The sequence below is a fragment of the Aedes aegypti genome, chromosome 2, assembly GCF_002204515.2.
Source record: "Aedes aegypti strain LVP_AGWG chromosome 2, AaegL5.0 Primary Assembly, whole genome shotgun sequence".
Taxonomy (NCBI): Eukaryota; Metazoa; Arthropoda; class Insecta; order Diptera; family Culicidae; genus Aedes; species Aedes aegypti.
Genome location: NC_035108.1, coordinates 9,886,736 through 9,907,332, shown reverse-complemented (window position 1 = coordinate 9,907,332; position 20,597 = coordinate 9,886,736). Strand labels below are relative to the sequence as shown.

The window sequence follows — 20,597 nt, the reverse complement described above, 5'->3', positions numbered from 1 at the left end:
CAGAGTCTGCCTAGATGCTCGCCACCTAAACTCGGTGATGGTGAACGAGGGGTATCCCATTCCACAGATATCTGCGATCATCAATAACCTCAGCGGATGCAACTATATATCAGCGATCGACCTCAAGGATGCATTCTGGCAACTGCCTTTAGAAGAAAAATCCCGTCCGGTAACAGCGTTCACGGTGCCGCAAAGAGGTCATTTCCAATTTAAAGTGGTACCATTCGGGTTATGCACAGCGAGTCAGGCCTTGGCGCGGCTGATGACCCATCTCTTCGCAGATCTGGAGCCTCATGTGTTTCACTACCTCGATGATATCATCATCTGTTCAAGATCGATCAAAGAACACATTGAGATGCTTGAAAAGGTTGCTAAGCGACTGAGGGATGCCGGTCTGACCATATCCGCAGAAAAATCCAAGTTTTGCTTGGAGGAGATGAAGTATCTGGGCTATGTGTTGAATCAGAGCGGATGGAATGTAGATCAGGAGAAGATCGACTGCATCGTGCGCTTCCCAGCTCCTCAATGCCGGAAAGAGGTGCAGCGATTCCTAGGAATGTGCAATTGGTACCGCAGGTTCATAGCGAACTTCTCCAAAATAGCAGTGCCGCTGACGGAGCTGACTAAAACGAAAACGAAGTTCCGATGGACGAAGGATGCAGAAGATGCGTTCCTGAAACTAAAGTCAGCACTTGTATCAGCGCCTGTTCTAGCAATGCCGGATCACACCAAGCCGTTCGCTATTGCCTGCGATGCGAGCGACGTAGCCATTGGGGCGGTCTTGACGCAGGAAACAAACGGAGAAGAGCACCCAATTGCTTATTTCTCTCAGAAACTGTCGTCCTCGGAGCGGAAATACTCAGTAACCGAACGAGAATGCCTAGCCGTGATAAGAGCAATAGAGAAATTCCGAGGGTACGTAGAGGGTACAAAATTTACCGTTCACTGCGATCACTCAGCATTGAGCTATTTGAGATCGATGAAAAACCCTACAGCGCTCATGAGCCGGTGGATACTGCGACTAAACGCATTCGATTTCGACATAAAGTACCGAAAGGGCGAAATCAACATAGTTCCGGACGCGCTTTCGAGAATTGTTAGCACGCTGGTGTTTTCCACAGACGCCGCCGTTGATCAGTGGTATCAGAAGCTGATGGAAAGAGTGCAGGAAGCCGGGGACAAATTTCCGGATTTCCGTGTGGTAAACCAAGAGCTTTACAAGAACTGCAGCAGCAAAAATGAAGAAGGAGCCTTGACACACAAGTGGAAGAAGGTTGTGCCGCTCAACCAGCGAGCTGGAGTGATTGCGAAGTTCCATGATTCAACGTCAGGAGCTCACCTTGGTTTCCAGAAGACATGGCAGAAGCTGCAGAACCACTTCTATTGGCCGAAAATGATGGAGGACGTGGCACGGTACGTTAGGGCGTGCGAAACATGCAAGGCAAGCAAAGCGCCGAACAGAACAATGATGCCGAACATGGGTGGCCCAAAACCTGCTCGTGTTCCTTGGGAGTTGGTGTCGGTTGACTTCGTAGGCCCATTCACCCGTTCTCGCGCCGGAAACACTGTGATGCTTGTCGTGGTAGACTGGGTGACCAAGTACGTCATCGTTCATCCCATGCGCTCTGCAGATTCGGCGAAGATGGTAGACTTCCTAGAACAGCACGTCTTCTTGCGGTACTCTCGACCTCGTATCATCCTCTCGGACAATGGGAGGCAATTCCTATCAGCAGCATTCAAAGCTTTGATTTCCAAGCATAACATCATCCATATGAAGACTGCGTTCTACTGTCCGATGGTGAACAACGCGGAGAGGGTGAACAGAGTTCTGATCACTTGCATACGAGCCCTGTTGGACGAAGATCACCGTGGATGGGACGAAAACCTGCAAGCCATCGTAGCAGCTATTAACGGAGCAAAACATGAAGCCACCGGTGTCAGTCCGCACTTTGCAAACTTCGGTAGGGAGCTGATACTGCACACTGACCTCTACACTCAGCAGGAGTTAAACACGCCCGATGATCCGAAGGTAGCGCAGGAAGTACGTCTCTCGGCGATCCGCCGAATCCATGAATTTATCATCCAACGCATCAAGAACAACCACGAAAAGACAAAGCAGCGGTACAATTTGAGAACAAGGGACATTGCATTCAAGGTCGGCGATCTAGTATGGCGAAGAATGTTCACGCAGTCATCCAAGGTAGATCACATAAACCGCAAACTCGACTCCAAGTTCGTTCCGTCTACAGTAATTAAAGTGTTAGGGAGCAACTTGTACATGCTGGAAGACGTCAGGGATGGCAAACGTGGACAGTACCATGCCAAGGACATAAAACAGGACTAGTAAAGCCATTATCAAGCTATGTAAGCAGCAACAGCTGCCAACCACAGATTATCTACGGAGAATCAGCAAAACACGCAAAGCGGTCAAGATTCCTGTGTGCAGAACGATTAGCAGACAACGCCCATAGGTAGCAGAAGGAACGCAGTGAAAAATCAACTCAACGCGCTCCGGAATCACGGAGGACCTAGACGGTGCTGCTCCGCACAAGTTCATCTCTCTGCACCAGAATCGAAGCCATCGTTTAGCGGCATTTTCCAGCCGAAGAAGTTCGAAGCTAAGCTGAATCCAGCATTGTCCGTCAGGTGTGATGAGCAACAACATTCTTTTAGACTACCTCTACACCTTGACCAGCGCCCAGCTATGAAAGCAAAGACTTTTGCAGACAACTGCCTTCGCCGAGAAGGAAAGAACATACGCATTGCGGTCATATAACAGAATTCTTCGGTGGTTTAAGGGGATCATTCAGCGGTACACCAACACTTTCATCGCGCCAGAAAGTGTACCGCGCGCCGTTCGCGAGTCGGGAGAAATCGCACCTTGCATTTCTGGAAACGGGAAGCAGGGATCTCTGCAGTACACCAGCTGGCTTCTGGATAGGAGGAGTGGAGAGCCGGAGATCGACGATTGAGTTCGGTTCGACGCGGATTCGAAGCTTACGGCCACTATCAGGCGCAGCGGAATCGCACCTGGGCTGTACTGAGAGAGGAGGAGTACGTAGCGGAGCCTACGACAGGCTTGGGAGATTGGAACCCCGAAAGCAACGAAGTTAGTAGGGAGGCTCCAAATACCAGAAACAGTAATGACGCAACAGAAGCAAAAGCCTACCTAGGGCCCGGGAGATTGGGACCCTGAAAGCTAGTCAGTTAGTAGGGAGGCTCCAAATACCAGAAACAGCGACAACACGGCAGAAGCACAAAGCCTACGGAAGGCCCGGGAGATTGGGACCCTGAAAGCCAGCTTGCAAGTAAGGAGGCTCCAAATACCAAGAAAAGGAGAGACAACCAGGACGCAACGCCACAGAAGTTCAGAGCCTATGGAAGGCTCGGGGGATTGGAACCCTGAAAGTTAGAGGATGGCCCCAAATACCTGAAACAGTGTCGGTGCAAGGGAAGTCGGAGAGCACAGCCGGCGAGGGAGATTGGGACTCCAAAAACTAGTAAGGTGGCTCCAAATGCCGGATAAGCTATGCAGACAGCGAGCAAGGAGCTGTTGACGACGAGCATACGCTTCACCAAAACACGTTCTACGGCAGAGGATAGAGGACCAACATCATCAACCGAAACCTCACCGTTCCTTGCATACCAGTGGACCAGCACACCAGTATCAGCTGTCGAACACGGTCTGAACCTCCAACACAATAAGCCATCAAGCAATCATCAGTGGAGCCCATTGCAGTCGACCACAAGTCGTCGGACCTGGAGCGCGCACACGTCGCCGATCAACCGATCGGGCACATCGCTGTTGGAGGAAGGAATCCAACCGAGTGGCATTGACTGATTTCCAGGCACAGGTCTTGAACGAGGTGGTAGTCGGTTGCATGGGGGTCACTACGAAATCTTTCTCTTAAGTAACGCGACCGGGGGGCGCGGTAAAGCCTCCTATCTGGGCTCGTAGTGATTTAGGTCGAGGAAATGCGTCCTTTTCTCAATCGTAACTGACAACATCCACTATTACCGTTCTCACATTAGCCAACATTAAATGTACACTTTGTCACATGTTTTGATCTCTAGTTTTATTGTAGCTCTTAAAACTAGCGTAGATCGCTTTGAGTGTTTGCCACAGGAACGGCAAAGCACAGCAGATGGGACAAGAACTAGCGCAGAGACATTTGCTCATTAGTGAGCGTTCAGATCATCTTTGGCAGGAGTCGCTGCCGTTATGTTTGTTTTGTTTATGTTTGAGCTTCTGGATCTGGTGAGCAATATTGCTCACGTTTGTTAGTTTGGTGCAGTTATCAACATCCTAAGGTCTGCTTAGAGATAACCCTCAGATCTGCTTCAGTCTCTCTGCGACTTCTTGTAGAAGTGAGTCTGAGAGTTTTTTGTGAGTTGCCTGTCGGCACTCACAAAAAACTCTGCGCCTGTGGTAAGGTTGTGTTACGTTTTCGATTTTGATAATGTTAAGATAAATTAGTTTCAGTGTGCAAACCCAAAATCAATAATAAAATTCATGCTGCAAGGGAATCTTGCTTGAAAAAATTTGCTTGTCAAAATATATCTTGCAAATTCCGAGCCGACGCGACAGCCGGCAAAACGTCAAAACGACTTCCGCCAAGAAAAAGGAACGTGCCGAAAATCTGCAGCAGTTCGTCGATACGGGTGCACGCGAAAGACGCCGGAACAAGACCACCGAGTGCCGGAGTGAAGTGGAAAAGTTAGTGTGGTGGAACAAAAATACAGTTTTCTACCAGTCAGCTAAAAGTGAACTCGCTCAGGTTCACCCAAAGTGTGCCGCCAGAAGACGGGATTGAATTCATCGGCCGCGAGGTTAGAACCAACCCGCGAAAAGGCGAAGCTGGATTGATCACACGAGGGAAAGGATTCTGAAGGGGGCGAGCTTCCGCAAGAGCCATCAGCAACGGGACGATCCGGTAAGAAATTTGAACCACTAGAGAGAATGTTCCAGTAATCATCCGAACCATTTTCCCACGTAGAGCAGTTACCGGAGTGACACACGTGCGGAAGACTGAACGGACTCGGAATAGACAGCCATTTCTACACATTCCAGGACGACTGCTAGAGTGTCCACCGTAGGGAACGCCTTTCGGTAAGCGCAGCCACCATGACAAATCACGACAAATCCTCTACATAACACCCTCTTCAACAGAATGATCGAGTGAGTCTAGTAAGACTGCAGCCACCTCCGTTCGTGCCGGTTGGCGCGATCTCAAAGTGTCTCCTAATTTAAGACCACCCACGAGACAGAAGAGCCTTCACGAAGAAGTAAGATGCCCCAAAACGACGTTTGGCATACGATGACTAATGCACAACGCTCGGTAGGGCTCTTTTGTTCAATTACAGCTTCGCATCGGCGAAATTCATCAACAGAGCTCCATTGCTCGAACAAGAACCCGGAACGACGTGGCGGGGACGATTATCACGAAGAGCGGATTGTCTGGAGCAATTCGACGTCAGGGAGCAGTTGCAGGGCTGCACGCTTGAGTCGCGATCGTTCGATCGGCGACATCCTCCGGGCGAACCCGGGACGACATCTGAGCGGTAGCGGTGCTACGATAGGATCGCCGGCAACACCCCGAGCGACATCGTCAAGACTTACCACTGCGACGAGCGAACTGCCTAGACCAAATCCGATTTGCCCGTTAGAGAGCGGTCACGGGGCAGCGGTAGCATCGCGGGCAGCCGAATCTTCGACGATTAGCGCAGATCGACCAGGGGTCGACCAGTGCACTTCAGCATGATAGAAGAAGCAATCGTGAGTACTCACAGAAGAAAATAATACCCATGAGGGAGTAAAGCTTAGGTAGCTAGTTAGGGTGCAGAGTAGGAAAAGGAAGAAGATGTTATAGAGCATGAATAAAATGTTTGCACACTTATTTTGCATTTTGTGGCGTTTTATGTAGTTAGCCGGACCGATTCTTGCCAATTCCTACCCCGGCAGATCGTTTCACAACATACGCCTGCGAGATATAGTTGCTCCAGAAATGTCTCCAACATTTCATCCAGGAGGAATTACTTTTGTGTTGTTCAACATTTTCAGAAGAGATTATCTAGTAAAGTGAAATCTTCATGGAACATTGTATGGTTCATTTGAGGTTTCTTTTCAACAAATCCTGAGTAATTATTCCTGTTATTGCACCCATTATTTCAACAGAAATTTGATCAGGAATTTGGTACGATGTTTTTCAAGGAATTCCTTCCAAAATTCTATAGGATAGTTTCCAGAGATTAGAATGATTACTTTTTCAATAAGCTTTTCCTGAGACTCTTGTAGGAACTTATCAAGACTTCTACAGATGTTTTCTTAGCGATTACTTTAGGATTTCTTTTAGAAGCACCTTTTGTATCTTTTCGAGAATAACTTCAAAAATTTCTGAAAAACTTCGTTGACAATTCCTTGGACACATCTGATAAGGGTTTGGATAAATGCTTTGTGGACTTCCTAGAGAAATTTCACAAAGAATTTCCGGAGAAATTCCTTAAAGAATGAAGTAGTTCCGAATGAAATTTCTGGAGGCATCTTTAAAGAAATTCCAAAAGATGTCGGCATATTTGGAGAATTTCCAAAAGATGTCCTGTACGAAACTTTTTGAGACAATCCATAAGATTTGAATCAATAGAAGAATCTTTAGAGAATTTCTTGTGGAAGAAATTTCTGGGCTTATCCTTAGAAAAAAAAATCAGGTTGATTCCTTGAAAGTATTGCGAACGAAATGTTTGGAGCATTTTCTAATGAAGTCCATGAAAGAAACACTCAATGAGGTTTTAAACAGAAATATTTGCAATGTCACGAGGATTAACAACGTAACTTTTCCAAAGGACCTATGTAACAATAAGAGATTTTCTCTTCTTTCGCTTTTTGGGACAATTTTCACTATAGATCGAAGACATTTTGATTTGATTTTTTATAGTACTGGTTAAAAAGTTAATCACCAGGTGAAATCTCTCAAATTAATAGTAGTTTCAATAATTCGGTTATCTGCTGTATTTAGAGTTTTTAAATTGTTTTGAACTCATCGTGTTAATAATTTCCACCCAAGCTGTGTGTGAATGTATGAACAAACCTTTTTTACAAAATTGTTGTTGAACAAATATTTTTGAAAGAAAAACTACTATTATAAAGACGATTTACACCGTCTTCTTATTTTGAGCGATTTCACCGGGAGCTTAACTTTAACACTAAAATATTAGTATTTGACGTCCTCTTTTGAGAAGTTTCATGATTTCTAATAACCTTTAAAGCTTTGAGCAAAATGTTTTTTTTTTTAGTGTTAAGCACACTATGTTCTTCTTTGTTAATTTCTAACCTTGTTTACTTATGGCAAGAAGAGCAAATACGAATTCATTCTCTTTTTCCCGTTGACCTATGTGGTTGGAAACATGGTGTTTCAATTTAGCTTTTTAATGTTTATATCGACTAAAGTCTACAATTTTGGTATTTCAATTTAAAATTATTAAAGAGAAGACACCTCATAAGTGGCCCAAACATTTTATACCGCAACTTTCTTCACCAACAATCTATATAAATAAAAATGGAATGGTGTTTGTATGTCACGAAATGGCTTACGAAGAGGTCAACGGATTTAAATGATTCTTTTTCAGTTTTGTTCGTCAAGGGTTCCGACGTGTTTGTGTGTATAAAAATCCCAGGATATTCACCGGGAAAGTTGAAAAAAAAAAACGAGCGCGAACGAAACTGTCATTTCAAATGGGACGATCAAAAGCGTTTTTCAACAGCCTACTTGATGGCAAGACGAAGTTTGCCGGGACCACTAGTTAAAAATAAAAAATTAGGCTCCATCAACTTGTTAAGGAGTGATAGTTGAAAGGTAAACAATATTTCGCTTTATTATGCGACAATCATTGCAAAATTACATAATTTTGTGATGGAACAATTCCTCTGTTGTACAGAATGTTGCATTTCAATTTGACCAAATTGAGACTTCTGTGGAAAGACTTCACGTTTTTCAGAATTTTTATTTCGACAACCTACTTAGAAAATCTTATAATAACACTGCGGAACACGTTTTTGTCTCAAGCACCAAAATACCGCTATTTACTTAAGTAAGGGATGCTGAATCCATTTCCGTTTTGAAAAATATCATAGCACGTCTAGTTTTTGAGATATTGGCTTTTGATAATGCAAAATTTGGCTATTTTTTGGCAATTTATTTGCTAAATTTGCCACAAAATTCAAACTTCATGCGTATAACAATACTTCTCAACAAAGTTCAAAATACTTTTGATTCTCAAAAGTTAATTTTCGATGGATTAGAAAAGTATTGTATTGTACCATACAAGAAATACGAAGAATTTTGTATGAAGACTGCAAACATGTTGAAAAAAAAAATCGATTTAAACTAAATTTGATCGTGGAATTTCAAGTAAATTATATCTGAAATGAAAGTTGAAGTCCTATTTTAAATGCTTGGTGTATCATATCACAAAAAATATGATAAATCATACTTTAATTTTTATGTAAGCATTAACAAAAACAGTATTTTATACAACTTTGGCGACATGTGGCTAAAAATTGTGACGTGTTGGAACATTTCTGAGAACGGCATCAGATTCAGCAATCCTAAGTCTACTAGACGCACGTAATTTGATTTTTGAGACACGCAAAATGTCATTTTTGTTACGCTGTGTAATTCTTTTACAAAAACTATGCTAGTGATTTACAGGAACGGGTTTAGCAGAAATAAGCTTGGATAGGCTCCATTCCTTTATTATAGCCATTTTTCATATCTTCACTTTTATATTATATCTTAAAAACTCAAATCTCACTTGCACCCTTTCTTATTTTGAATGATTTCAGACCCGCCTAGTCGACCTAATTCACTCCATGGGTGGATCGATCCGCAAGGACATGAACACCAAGGTGACGCATCTCATTTGCAACACAACCGGTGGCGAGAAGTATCAGTAAGTATTCTTAATTAGGAACGCAATTGGCTCCACACTCCGCGTGCCACGCAATTATCTCGTTTGTTTTTCCTCCCACTCAGGTACGCAATGACCTTCCGGTTGGCGGTGGTCCGTCCCAGTTGGGTCGTGCAAGCGTGGCAGAATCGTAACGATCCGAACTTTACGGCCAACGTGGAAGAGTTCACCAAAAGTCACCGGCTGAAAGCGTTCGAAGGGCAGAAAATTTGCTTTTTCGGCTTCCCACCGGAAGAGCACCAACATATGGTCGATGTACTGAAGATGAACGGTGGCATTCCAGCGGACCTGGAGGATCCGGAGTGTTCTCATGTGGTGAGTGTTGTTTTCTGGGTGTAATTGTTAACCCGAGGGAAAGGGGATTCGATTGATAAATTACCCCCAATCGGATTACGTTGGGACGTGGATTTTTATTTTTGGAAGCCGCGAAACAGCCTTTTGTTTTTCCATTTATGGTTGAATAGCTCATTAAATTACGCTTCAGTTTGCAATGTGCAAGGAATGCATCGCTTCATGCACATGACAGTGTATTCATTTCTTGTATTTTAAATGACTTTTTGGCAATAAAAGTTCAGTTGCAAAACCATTGATGCAATGAATGTTAACTGCTAATGATTTATGGGAAGCAGTAGCACAAAATTTATATTTTACAAAAGAAATTATAATGACAGAATCAATCACTATGAAATTCAATCGATGTACGCTCATATACCTTAGCAAAGGCGTGTATCAATTCTATTGTGTCGGTAATAATGGTAAAGGACGCATTGGTGACTGTTTAGTAGTGTAGTTTTCCGACGCAACGGAAAATTGACCATTTATTCAGATCTATTCCGCGTTAGGTATCCCTTCAGAAGCAAGTCTTTTTGATCTATCACATCACGTTAGCGAATCATTTATTCAAACAGTAATTAATAATAGGTGCATTCACTTATTCGCATGGAAGTGGGGATGATAGGGGTTTGTGAATATGTACGTCTGATGTGTGCATGTGCATGGGAGTTTCCGGATGATGGGTTGCTTTTAATTAATAGTTCAATTATTAAAATTACTCATGGCACTTTACAGGGCTGAAGGGATGAAATATTTAAAAATATGTTTTGTAACTGATAGAAATTACTCACATCTGGTATTTGGTGTTGATGGTTGTTTGAAATGATGTGCTTTTGGTTGGAGCTGTTATAAATTACTTTATTATAATGTCACTCTCGCATAATGGATTTCATGGACAAACGGTGTTAAGGAAACACGATCTAATTAATTACTTGCCAGATAATTTTCTCAATCAGTAAGGACAATCACAAGATAAACATCCTAATCACTAAGCACCGGAAGATAGGTACCGTTCGTTTCACGCACTATTCAAGGCGTCGAAATGCTGCTAGTGGAACGATAACCAATAAAGTACACCTAAATGCACACATTCCATCGACAAACACTTGGTACGTGCACACATACATATGCACATGCACTCACATTCTCTCATGCACACTTTCATGCCCATAATATCACCAATCGCACGCTCTTTCACAGGTCATGTCCAATACTGGAGAGCATTTCGCCGATGCGTTGTTGCCAAACGCAGTCTCGCCGAAAGATAAGAACCGCTCATCTTCGTCATCGTCATCGTCACCAGCATCACCAGGTGGAACAGATAACAACAATGGACAACAATCAAATACTCCCCGCATGGACGGCAAATTGGTTGAGAAGCAGGAAGCTTTTATTAAGCGACTTAACGAGTGTCAAGCTGAAGACGAAGGGGGACAGCAGGAGGAAGCCGGTATATTGCGTCCTTTACCGGCACTAGCGGAGGAAAGTGAAACCAGTGAGAGTGGTAGCAGTCGAGTAGATCACATGAGCATAGCTGAGAATGAAAACAATTTGAACAAGAATTGCGAACAGCTGAATCAGTTGGATGTGTCTCCAATCAGATTCATAGATGAGAATGCTGAACCTTCAGGTCCGGTGAATTCTAGCTCGACTCCGGAGGGACCGGGAAGAATGGATGGTGTTGTGCTGACTTGTGGAGATGAGAATGAATTCCTCAATCCCAATAATATTTCCCCTATTTTGAAAATAAACCGAGCCAGTGATGAATCACTGAAGAAAATAACTGAAGAAGATGAGGACGATGAAGACGATATAGATGATTATATCATTGCTAATAAGGATGCTCTTAAACGTAGGCGTCAGGAAGATAGCTTCGATGATATTTCCATGATTTCCACAGATTCCTTTGCTACCAGCGTTGTTTATGGATCCGCGAAAAAGCCAAAATTGATTCGTACTGGATCTATTACCAGAGGCTTACGACGCAGCATGAGTTTCGCTGCAATTAAAACACCAATTGCTTCCATGCTTCGCTCACGTCGAAATTCCGTTGATCCAAATGCTTCCATCAGTTCCATCGCATCCATCGAAACTACTTTCAACGAGTCAATCAAAAAACCAGTAAAGGAGAAGTTACGCAGCATTCGTGACAAGATTACGAAAAGTAGCAAAAAAGAAACTCCAAAATCAATCAAAAATAAAGGTCTGATAACCTCTGCCAATTTGGACAGTTTAAAAAATGTTTGCAAATTCAAGACCGACAAGAATGTGGTCAACACCCCAGAACATTCGAAAAACTCTGACAAAGTTGAAGCCGATTTCAAAACACCGATTGCCCCTCCCTACCCTAGTAGCTCGTCTTCGTCTAAAGCAAAAAAGAAGACCATCTTCCATCGACACTCGATGATAGCCACTGCCTCTAGCAACAGCTTGGCCCTGCTAGACGTGCAGCCGCCGGTGCCAATAGGTCTTCCCGAAGAGTCCAAAGATGATGAATTGGCCACTGCGCTGCCAATCGCAATCAAAATTGATTCTAGCGAAACTGTCACGGCGATCGAAACTGTTGGCCAAGATTTGGAAACCACCTCTGCAGCATCAGCACCACCAGGGACTACTACGGTATCTATGTCATTTCATTACGTTTTTATACTCTTGACATCAATTACCCCCCATTTAGAAGCACTCGATTCCGTTTTGTAGTTTTGCGTGTGTGTGATGTAATAAGTTTCCCTTTTATGATGATTGATTATTATTGTCCAAATGTCTATGAAATGATAGATGTACACTTTACAGTTTTTGTATTCTTTGCATATAGAGTTTTGTATATCAGATAAACCCAAATTGTACCGACCGCACTGGCGTACCTTTATGCTTTTATCACAGACACAATAGAATTGCAACCGTCCCCATATAGAGCGTGAATTGACCATAGATATCGATTCCTCTCGAAAGTTGTAATATGTTTTATGTCCAAACGTTTTATCATCAAATCATTCCTCTAAAAACACCCACACAAACTCGACATCGCATTAAACACTCGCAGCACATTAAATACCTATTTCTCTATATGCTTAGAATATCAAAAGCTCATTTCCACACTCTGCCTGTTTTCCCGTGTCTCGTATTGGTAGATACGTCACCTAATAGCACATCCTTCCTAACACACTAACGTTAGCTTTTCCGCCCTCACAAACTCTTTCTCTCACTCTCTATCTCTGCCTCTAATCAACAAATCAAAAACCAAAACTATGTTTGCTTTGCGTGTTAGAACATGCGGCAATCGCAGGGTAAAAAATAATTCCGATTTGATTAGCAAAACCACCAATTAATTTGCATAATCGGTTGCCCGTATCGATTTCTAAAGTTTTTACCGACATCAATCGATGTTGGATTAGAATTAGGATATCAAATATAAGAGAGGCCTATATGTTAGAATGAATAATTTTGGCATTTATTAATTACTATGCAATTTAGTGAATACGTGGTAAAGTACTCGTCATAAATTACAAATTGTTTTGTGTGTTTGAATAATGTGGTTACACTCAGAATTTCTGCTTTCGATGGCTATTAAATTTCCCTAGTATTGAGCAACTGAAAAGTTTGGGTTCAGTACAAAAAACTGGAGAAGATTGTCAGAACTCTTTGATTCTAAAATCCCCGACCCAGCAAATTTTAGCATACTCTTGCTGATCCAGCAGAAAAACAACATAAAATAATCTGTACTCATATTACTTTTGAAAGCTTTACACAGCTTTATACAGTCTCAGCCATCATTTAAAAAAGCTCAATTTTTTTGGAGAACAGAATATCTACAACTGATGTGGAGCATGAAGTTTATCGCAAATTACCAATGAAGAAAACAAACATGTCTCAGAGACCCCACATATTTAATTGAGGAAGGTTGAGGTTGATGAGTAGAAAAAATAATAATTTGCTGTAGTCAAATTTCCCCTATTTTACCCCCACCAACCGAACGGAAGATAACAATTATTACCAACAGAGATTTATTTGGCACACACACATAATCCAGCCGCCATCATCAGTATTTCAATGAAAATTTATGATACTTTTTGTCCCTTGTCGCTATCGTGGCAGTCGATGATTTGCAGCACAAAAATTCAAATTTATTGTAATATTTTGATTAACACATTGGGCACTTGGTTGGTCACGCTTTCACCGCGTTCACATACATTCCTACTCCCTTTGTGTGTGCCACTAGTTATAGTGGGCAAGAAGAGAGCAGCGGGAAAAATTTAGCCAACAGGTGGGATGTTTCAACAACAACAACAACACGAAAACACCAACAATAACGTCCTGCCCTCGGTCGACGTCATCCGACGGTTTGCACATATTCAGCCATAAGCGATGAAGTCATCCAGGACTCGGTTGGTACCTTTTTTTGCTGCAGTGCTTTTCACTCTTGACAACATTTTCTTTTTTTTTGCTGTTGAGAAGTATGAGCGTATGTGACATCCTCCTTCACCGCAGTGTGATTCATCAAAAATAATGAAATACGCCGAGAGGACCGTTGTTTGCGTGTTCATCATGAAAATTCAGTTGCATCCCACATAATTCTATTTGCATTTTATTCGTGTTTATCTGTTGTGGGGATTATCCTTTTTATAGAGCATAAATTTTAAAGTGCGACTTTAAAAACTTTCAAAAATAGTGGTATAAAGTAAAGGCATGCAATTATAAATAATTTTTCGCGCAATATATGAAATTGGATATTTATTTAATTTAACCTTTCAGTCGTCGCGCGGTTTACCACCGTCAGAACAACCACGCTACTGTTGTGCACGAAAAGCGATATTTTTTCAACGGTGTTGTACAAAATACATCAGCGCGACGACTGAAGTGTTAAGAATTTTATATGTATTTCTTTAATGAAAGGCTGAATGGTTATAATCTCTTTAATCACAGATTTTTATATGATACATGTCGCTCCGCCAGATTATAGTAGTCCTGTATCGCTTTCATCAAGCATTTTTCTTTGGGGCTGTCCATTAATTATGTAAGGGTTTTAGGGGGGAAGGGGGGGTTTGGGATTTCTTACGCGCCACACAATTTATTTTTAATTTTCATACAAAAAATCTTACCATGGGGGGAGGGAGGGTTGAAAAACCCTGAAACTTGTCTTACGTAATTAATGGATCGCCCCTTTCCTATGAGTAGATGAAAAAAAAACGAATTTACGCGTATCTGTCATAGGATACAAACTCTAGTTGAATTAAATGGTATAGTTCTAAATTCGGTTTTTTCATCTACTGATAGTTATTTTACTAAACAGCTTGAAGATTTATTATCACTTTCCTATGATTATGATTAACTTGCACGTAACTGTGACTGAATAAACATGATTCATCATCAGCAGTTCACTTGTGGCCGTCGCATATTGGCATAAAATTTTGGAATGGGTTGATTGTAAAATGATTGATTCACTTTTTGAGGCATCCAGTTTTTTCTGTTATTTTGTGTTTATGGTGAAGTTAAGTAATGCTGAGCCTAGTTATGAATTGTGCGATATTTGTCAAAAAACCAATAGCCATAGATAGTGTTGTCACATATTTATAGACTCTCATCTGTGTTTCTGATTGAAAAAATCTTTTTTATCTGGAGTCAACCTTTGTGGGCTTCGTAGCCGTGCGGTTTGTGTCACCAGGCATTTAGCCGCATCGTGCTAGGGAGTGTGGGTTCGATTCCCGCCTCAGGCTGGTAAACTTTTCGTGAGAAATGTTTTCCGACTGTGCCATTGGGCGTTGCATGCTAGTCCGTTGTCTAGTGTGGTGCTTCCTTCAAAGGGCATAAATGCCCACTGGAAGCATTAACGTGTCAGTGTCCTTTAAAAAAAACCTCCACATTAGCTCGATCTTGCGCACGGGGTAATCTGCGCCTAATTCCTTCAGGGCCGTTGGGGGACCACTTAGCGTCCACGTACGGACTTCAAATTTTAACCTTAATTTTTCATACCAAAACGAGCACCACTTTACAATGACGAACTTATAACATTTCACATTTTCGAAAAATAAGGGACGGCCTACTCCACATACTTTAGTAAAAATCTGTGACGTGAAACATATTCAAAATTTTAACTATTTGAATCAACAAAAACCTTTGCAGACACATATTGGCTGTTCTATACATGTTAAAAGCCAGTTCGCGAGAGCCGCAACCCGCTTTCCAAGGGAAGTTGTATTGATGTTCTCCGATCAGGCTGAAATTTTCAGGGATTGTTCTTCTATATGAAAGAAGATGTTTTGCAAAATTTCAGATTTTTATATTAGGGGGAAGTGGGATAAAATGTAGGCGGGGTTGGTGGTCTGATGGCTACCGCTTCTGCTTCATATGCAGAAGGTCATGGGTTCAATCCCAGGACCGTCCCTTTCCTCGTACTTTGTAGTTGTATATCTCTCACTTGCTTCTATCTTCCATTCTAAATATATCACACTCAAACTATTCGTTCATAGCAAACGCTAGAACCAGAGACGGACAAGAAACCGTTTCCCTAACGCTTCCTACTTCCACGCGCACGCCTTTCTTACGCCTGATACATAGGCAGTCTGCTAACCACAAAAGCAAACCTCTCTGCCATGCCTTTCCTCCAATCCATACACTCCCGCATGAACTGACGTGGATGCAGTGGAATATACGGTCTACGTGGGAGTCAGTTCAATGCATCATCAATTCCTCCCCCTTCCCCTCATTGGTCTGCATTCTGACGTGGCAGGTGCCATTGTTGCCTAAAAATAGAAGATCACCAGCACTTATATACTGAGGATGCCTGTTAGTCCCAAGCAGTCATTCGGTTGGTTCCTTGTGTAAGTGCAGCTGATCTGGCGATACTGGAGTGCATCCACGGGCGGCCAATCAAGCTCAAGCTAGGGGGAAGTGGGATAAAATGACTTCCAATGATTTCATGTCACTAAACCAAGGTGGCCACCGAACCGGGAAAAACGGGAAAAGCGGGAAAAAGACGGGAATTTGAATCCATCGAGAAAAAGACGGGAAAAACCGGGAATTTGAGATGGTCACCGGGAAAATAATTTTAAACGAACATCTTCAAGCTCTAATTCTACAAACCATCAAAATAAGTTGTAGAAAGTTAATATGGTGGATGATGTTGCTATTGAGCATCTGTAGTATTGGATAAATAATACTTAAACATTAATGATTTATTTTATTTTAGAAATGGTCTACTTTGCTATATTATACTTCTAAAAAAAGTTTCAGATTGGTTGGCAATGTTATTTATATTTTATTATTCTTTCCTCTTAGGGGTTGATTTTTTCTCTAACTTGTCTGACTCAAAGTTTTGAATTAGAGTTTCAAAACTTCTTACAGAAGCTTTAAGCACTCAAAAATTTAATAAGTAAGGTGAATATACATGCTTCAACATGTATGGCTTTATTTCATCCTCACCTTGAACTTATTTGCTTCAGTGAACTCGTCATTTTTATGAAGGAAAAAATCGGAAGATTAGGAATTGAAATACCTTCAAATAGTGTAGTAAGACGCACAATAGGGGCATGTCTATCTAACTATATAAATTAAAAATTGGAATGGTGTTTGTTTGTAACGATTTGGCTTGAGAATGGGACGAGTGATTTGAACAATTCTTCCACTTTTGTTTTCCTTACGCTCCAACGTGTTTGTGTGGACTGTGGAATAATAGTTTTGAAAATCTTCCGAGAAAGTTGAGAAAATGGGAAGAGCAAATTTGTCATAAACATCGGGAATTTTTCGTAGCCTCTACGGACACAATGTTTGCCGGACAGCTAGTTGTTGATAAATATGGACTTAATAGCTTGTAAAACTAACCGTGGAATCAAAAGTGCCAGAGAGAGAGAGGGTTAGAAGCAAAGGGGTGTTAATGACAAAAACCTAGTTTTGAAAGAAAGGACTTAAGTTTTTACAGCAATTTGTCATTCCATACTAACTGTATAGGAGCCAGAAAAAAACAAATCAAAATTCTAAAAATAATATTATTTTTCCTAAACTGACACTTATATTGAGCTGTTCGGTAATCCAATCCGCATGGTTATTAAATTAATTAACTCATTACGCGTGGTAAAGATGGACAAATTATGGGTGAAATTATGAAAAAAAATCCACAGCCGAGCACGTGGATTTTTTTTTCATAATTTCACCCATAATTTGTCCATCTTTACCACGCGTAATGAGTTAATTAATTTATTATTTTTCCTATTGGACAAAAAAAAATCACCTAAAAATTAGAACCAAATTTTTTTAGGTATATAGGTATTTTCAAGTAAAAACGATTGCCTTTTAGCGTTTGGGCCTCTCAAACAAAAACCAGGAAAATTTTGAAAATTATGCCGGGAAAACCGGGAAAAAAGCGGAAATTTCAAAATGGATATTTGGTGGCCACCCTGCTAAACATGCAAAATCACAAAAACTGATATAACTATAGTAAAAGTGCACGGATTATGTTGAAATTTGGCATGATTACTCTACATTAAGTAGTAGTAGTAGTAAAGTACTTCAAATCAAGAAAAATGAGTTTTTAATAAAAAAAATTGTGATTTTCAAATCGATTTTTTTCTTGCCAACCTAACTAAGGTCAAAAATCTAAATATGACGTTATGTAGGGCAACTCATGGGCTTTCATTTGAGGTGTAATCCAGATATGCCGTTTCAAAAATTTTCGATTTTTTTTTCCGGGATGGTGTCTGAACTTGAGCCATTTTGAGAGTACCGCAAGCCCCTTGCATAGAGAGGTTGTATTGATGTTCTCCTGTCGAGCTGGAATTACAGGAGTTGTTTTCCTATATAAAAAAAAAGATATTTCGCAAAATTTCAGATTTTCATATTATGGGAAAGTGGTATAAAATAACCACTAATGATTTAATATGAGAAAAAAAATACAAAATCAGGTAAACTGCTATAGCTATAGTAAAAATGGAAGGATTTGTATGTAATATGGCATGTTTATTTTTCGTTATATAAACATCAAAATGAACATGGTATTTGGATTATAAAAAAAAAGTTTCAAATCGAGAAAACCCTGTTTTTTTTTGTAAAATTATGTTTTGTTTTCAAAACGACAATTTTTTTGTCAACCGAACTAGGCCAAAAAACCAAATATGAAAAAAAACGGACGGTATGAGCAGCGTCTCTTGTCGGTTGTTGTAATAACGATTATTTCATACCGTGTTGCCACTGGCATATCTGAAAGAAATGTCACTTCCTTGCAAAAGTGATGATGTGGATAACAATAAGGCATTGCATCAATGTTTTCGTTAGCAGCCACGGTTCAGCAGTAAGCGTTGTTTCTTCTCACGCTGTTTGCTTGGGAATCAACCACCGCATTTTTTTTTTTTTTTGAAATTTGGGTAATTGTTCCATGGAAACTTATTCTACTAAAAATAAGTAAATGATGAATAATATTGAATAATATTGAACTGTGTGATAATATATTTGTTATGATAAAAAGCATAGAGTATCCAGGAGACCTTCACCAGCTAGCCTAGTGAGCAAGGCTTCGAATCTCTAAGTATTACGGATGATGTTGTATTCGAATAATATTCCTATTCTGCGACTCGTTCGGGGTGAGGATGTTTCTCAAAATTTTCTCGAGCTGAGAAATTACGGCTGACATAAAGTGGGTGACAGCGTCTAATGGCCCATTCACAAATTTCATAACGCTGAAGGGGAGCATGGATGTCCTTAATGTGTTACAGCTCTTACAAAATTTGAAAAATATTCATACAAAATGCGTAACGAGGGGTGGATGGGTGTTTATCAAAAATGATCACTTTGGCGCAGTCTTCCCAAATTAACATCGAACACGTTGGTTCAGGCGGTTTCATACTTTCCTTGTACTCGAGTTCAAACCAAAACACTCGAACCTGAACCAAAACTCGGTTCGAACACCGGGTCAAACGTCGGTTTATTTGTACCTCGGTTGCAAATGCGTTCCAAATTTTGATATAGCACATTACAAGTGCGGGATTACGTCGGATCGATCTGGTGTCTTCACCGCACTTATTCAGCTACATCAAACCAATCCGACGTAATCCCGTACTTTTATTTGTGATTTCGCATTTATAGCGTGTCCAGTTTCCAATGCAATTTATAATACAAGTCCTCTGTTGCATTCGAGGTTGAGAACGATAGCACATAACAGACAGACAGAAAACAGTTGAAATCCACGCTTATTAATTTCTACTTATCGTGTCTTGTTGTATGATATAGTTAAATCCTTAGATATTTCATGAAGCTGGCGCTAAATGTTACTGAAAATATTGATCTTAGTAGATCTGCTTAAGTAAAACATATTTTCAAGTCTCAAGGTTCTTGCGATTTTCACCAAGAAATTCCATATATGAACGTAGAAATTTATCCGCGTGGATTTCAACAGTTTTCGATCTGTCTGCTTTGTGCTATTATTTGCCCCAAAGTTTGAGCCGATGTTTGAACCGAAGTACACATTTACACATGTACCGGGTTTAGCCTAGTACACTGGTACAGAGAAGTTCGCGGTTCAACTCAAGTTGCAAGGTTTGAACCAAGGTTGTCGGTTCTGTTTATGGGAAGGAACCCCAATAGAAGACTTCCCTTGCTACATACTATACAATCTCACATAATAACTGATAAAAATCTTACTGAATCATGAAATTCAGCAGCTAGATGAACATGAATTGGACAGACAGCGCAAAATTCGGTAAGAACGTAGAACATGAAAGAAGAACAATATAGGGTTTCATTACTAGTGATGGAGGGGACGCCATTTGGCATAAAGTCATTTGGCATAAAATAATTTGGCATAACGGTCGTTTGGTATAATAGTCATTTGGCATAATGGAATGTTTTTGGCATTACCATTGTTAGCATTCTCATATGTGATGTTCCCTTCTTTTAGTCATAGGCTGTTCTTTCTCATTACGTTGTTAAACTAGTGGTTGGCATTATAACTACCAACATTTTCATCGACGATTTTCCCTTCTTTTGATCACCAGATCTTCTTTTAAGTAGCACTATTTAAATTTTTAAATTCTTTTCTTTTATGCCAAAGGACCATTATGCCAAACGGTTTTATGCCGAATGACTTCATGTCAAACGTGGTAGCCCCCTAGTAATGGACCGTTTAGTAGCTGAGATCTCGACGCTTTTTCACAATGGTTTGTTGAACAAATATGCGTTTTATGAGGCCTACCAACAAGTTTCATGCTTTTGTTTTATATTACGCATAGAAAATGCTCAAAATATTTCGATTTTTCTTTATTCTTATTCCTATTTTGGATTCTTATTTCGAATTATTTTAGAATATTTAGAAATTT

General features: G+C 40.8%; 1 protein-coding gene across 4 annotated transcripts in view; it reads left to right on the top strand.

The window, feature by feature from the left end:
- LOC5567813 (protein ECT2) overlaps positions 1 to 20,597 on the top strand; it is a 162,931-nt gene that overhangs the window by 125,146 nt on the left and 17,188 nt on the right. For 3 of the 4 annotated variants that reach the window (XM_021839880.1, XM_021839879.1, XM_021839882.1), the window contains 3 exons: positions 8,840 to 8,946; positions 9,030 to 9,279; positions 10,498 to 11,916. In XM_021839880.1, coding sequence (XP_021695572.1) covers positions 8,840 to 8,946; positions 9,030 to 9,279; positions 10,498 to 11,916 — 1,776 coding nt within the window. The remainder of the gene's footprint in view (positions 1 to 8,839; positions 8,947 to 9,029; positions 9,280 to 10,497; positions 11,917 to 20,597) is intronic. The other variant, XM_021839883.1, reaches the window with a different exon arrangement.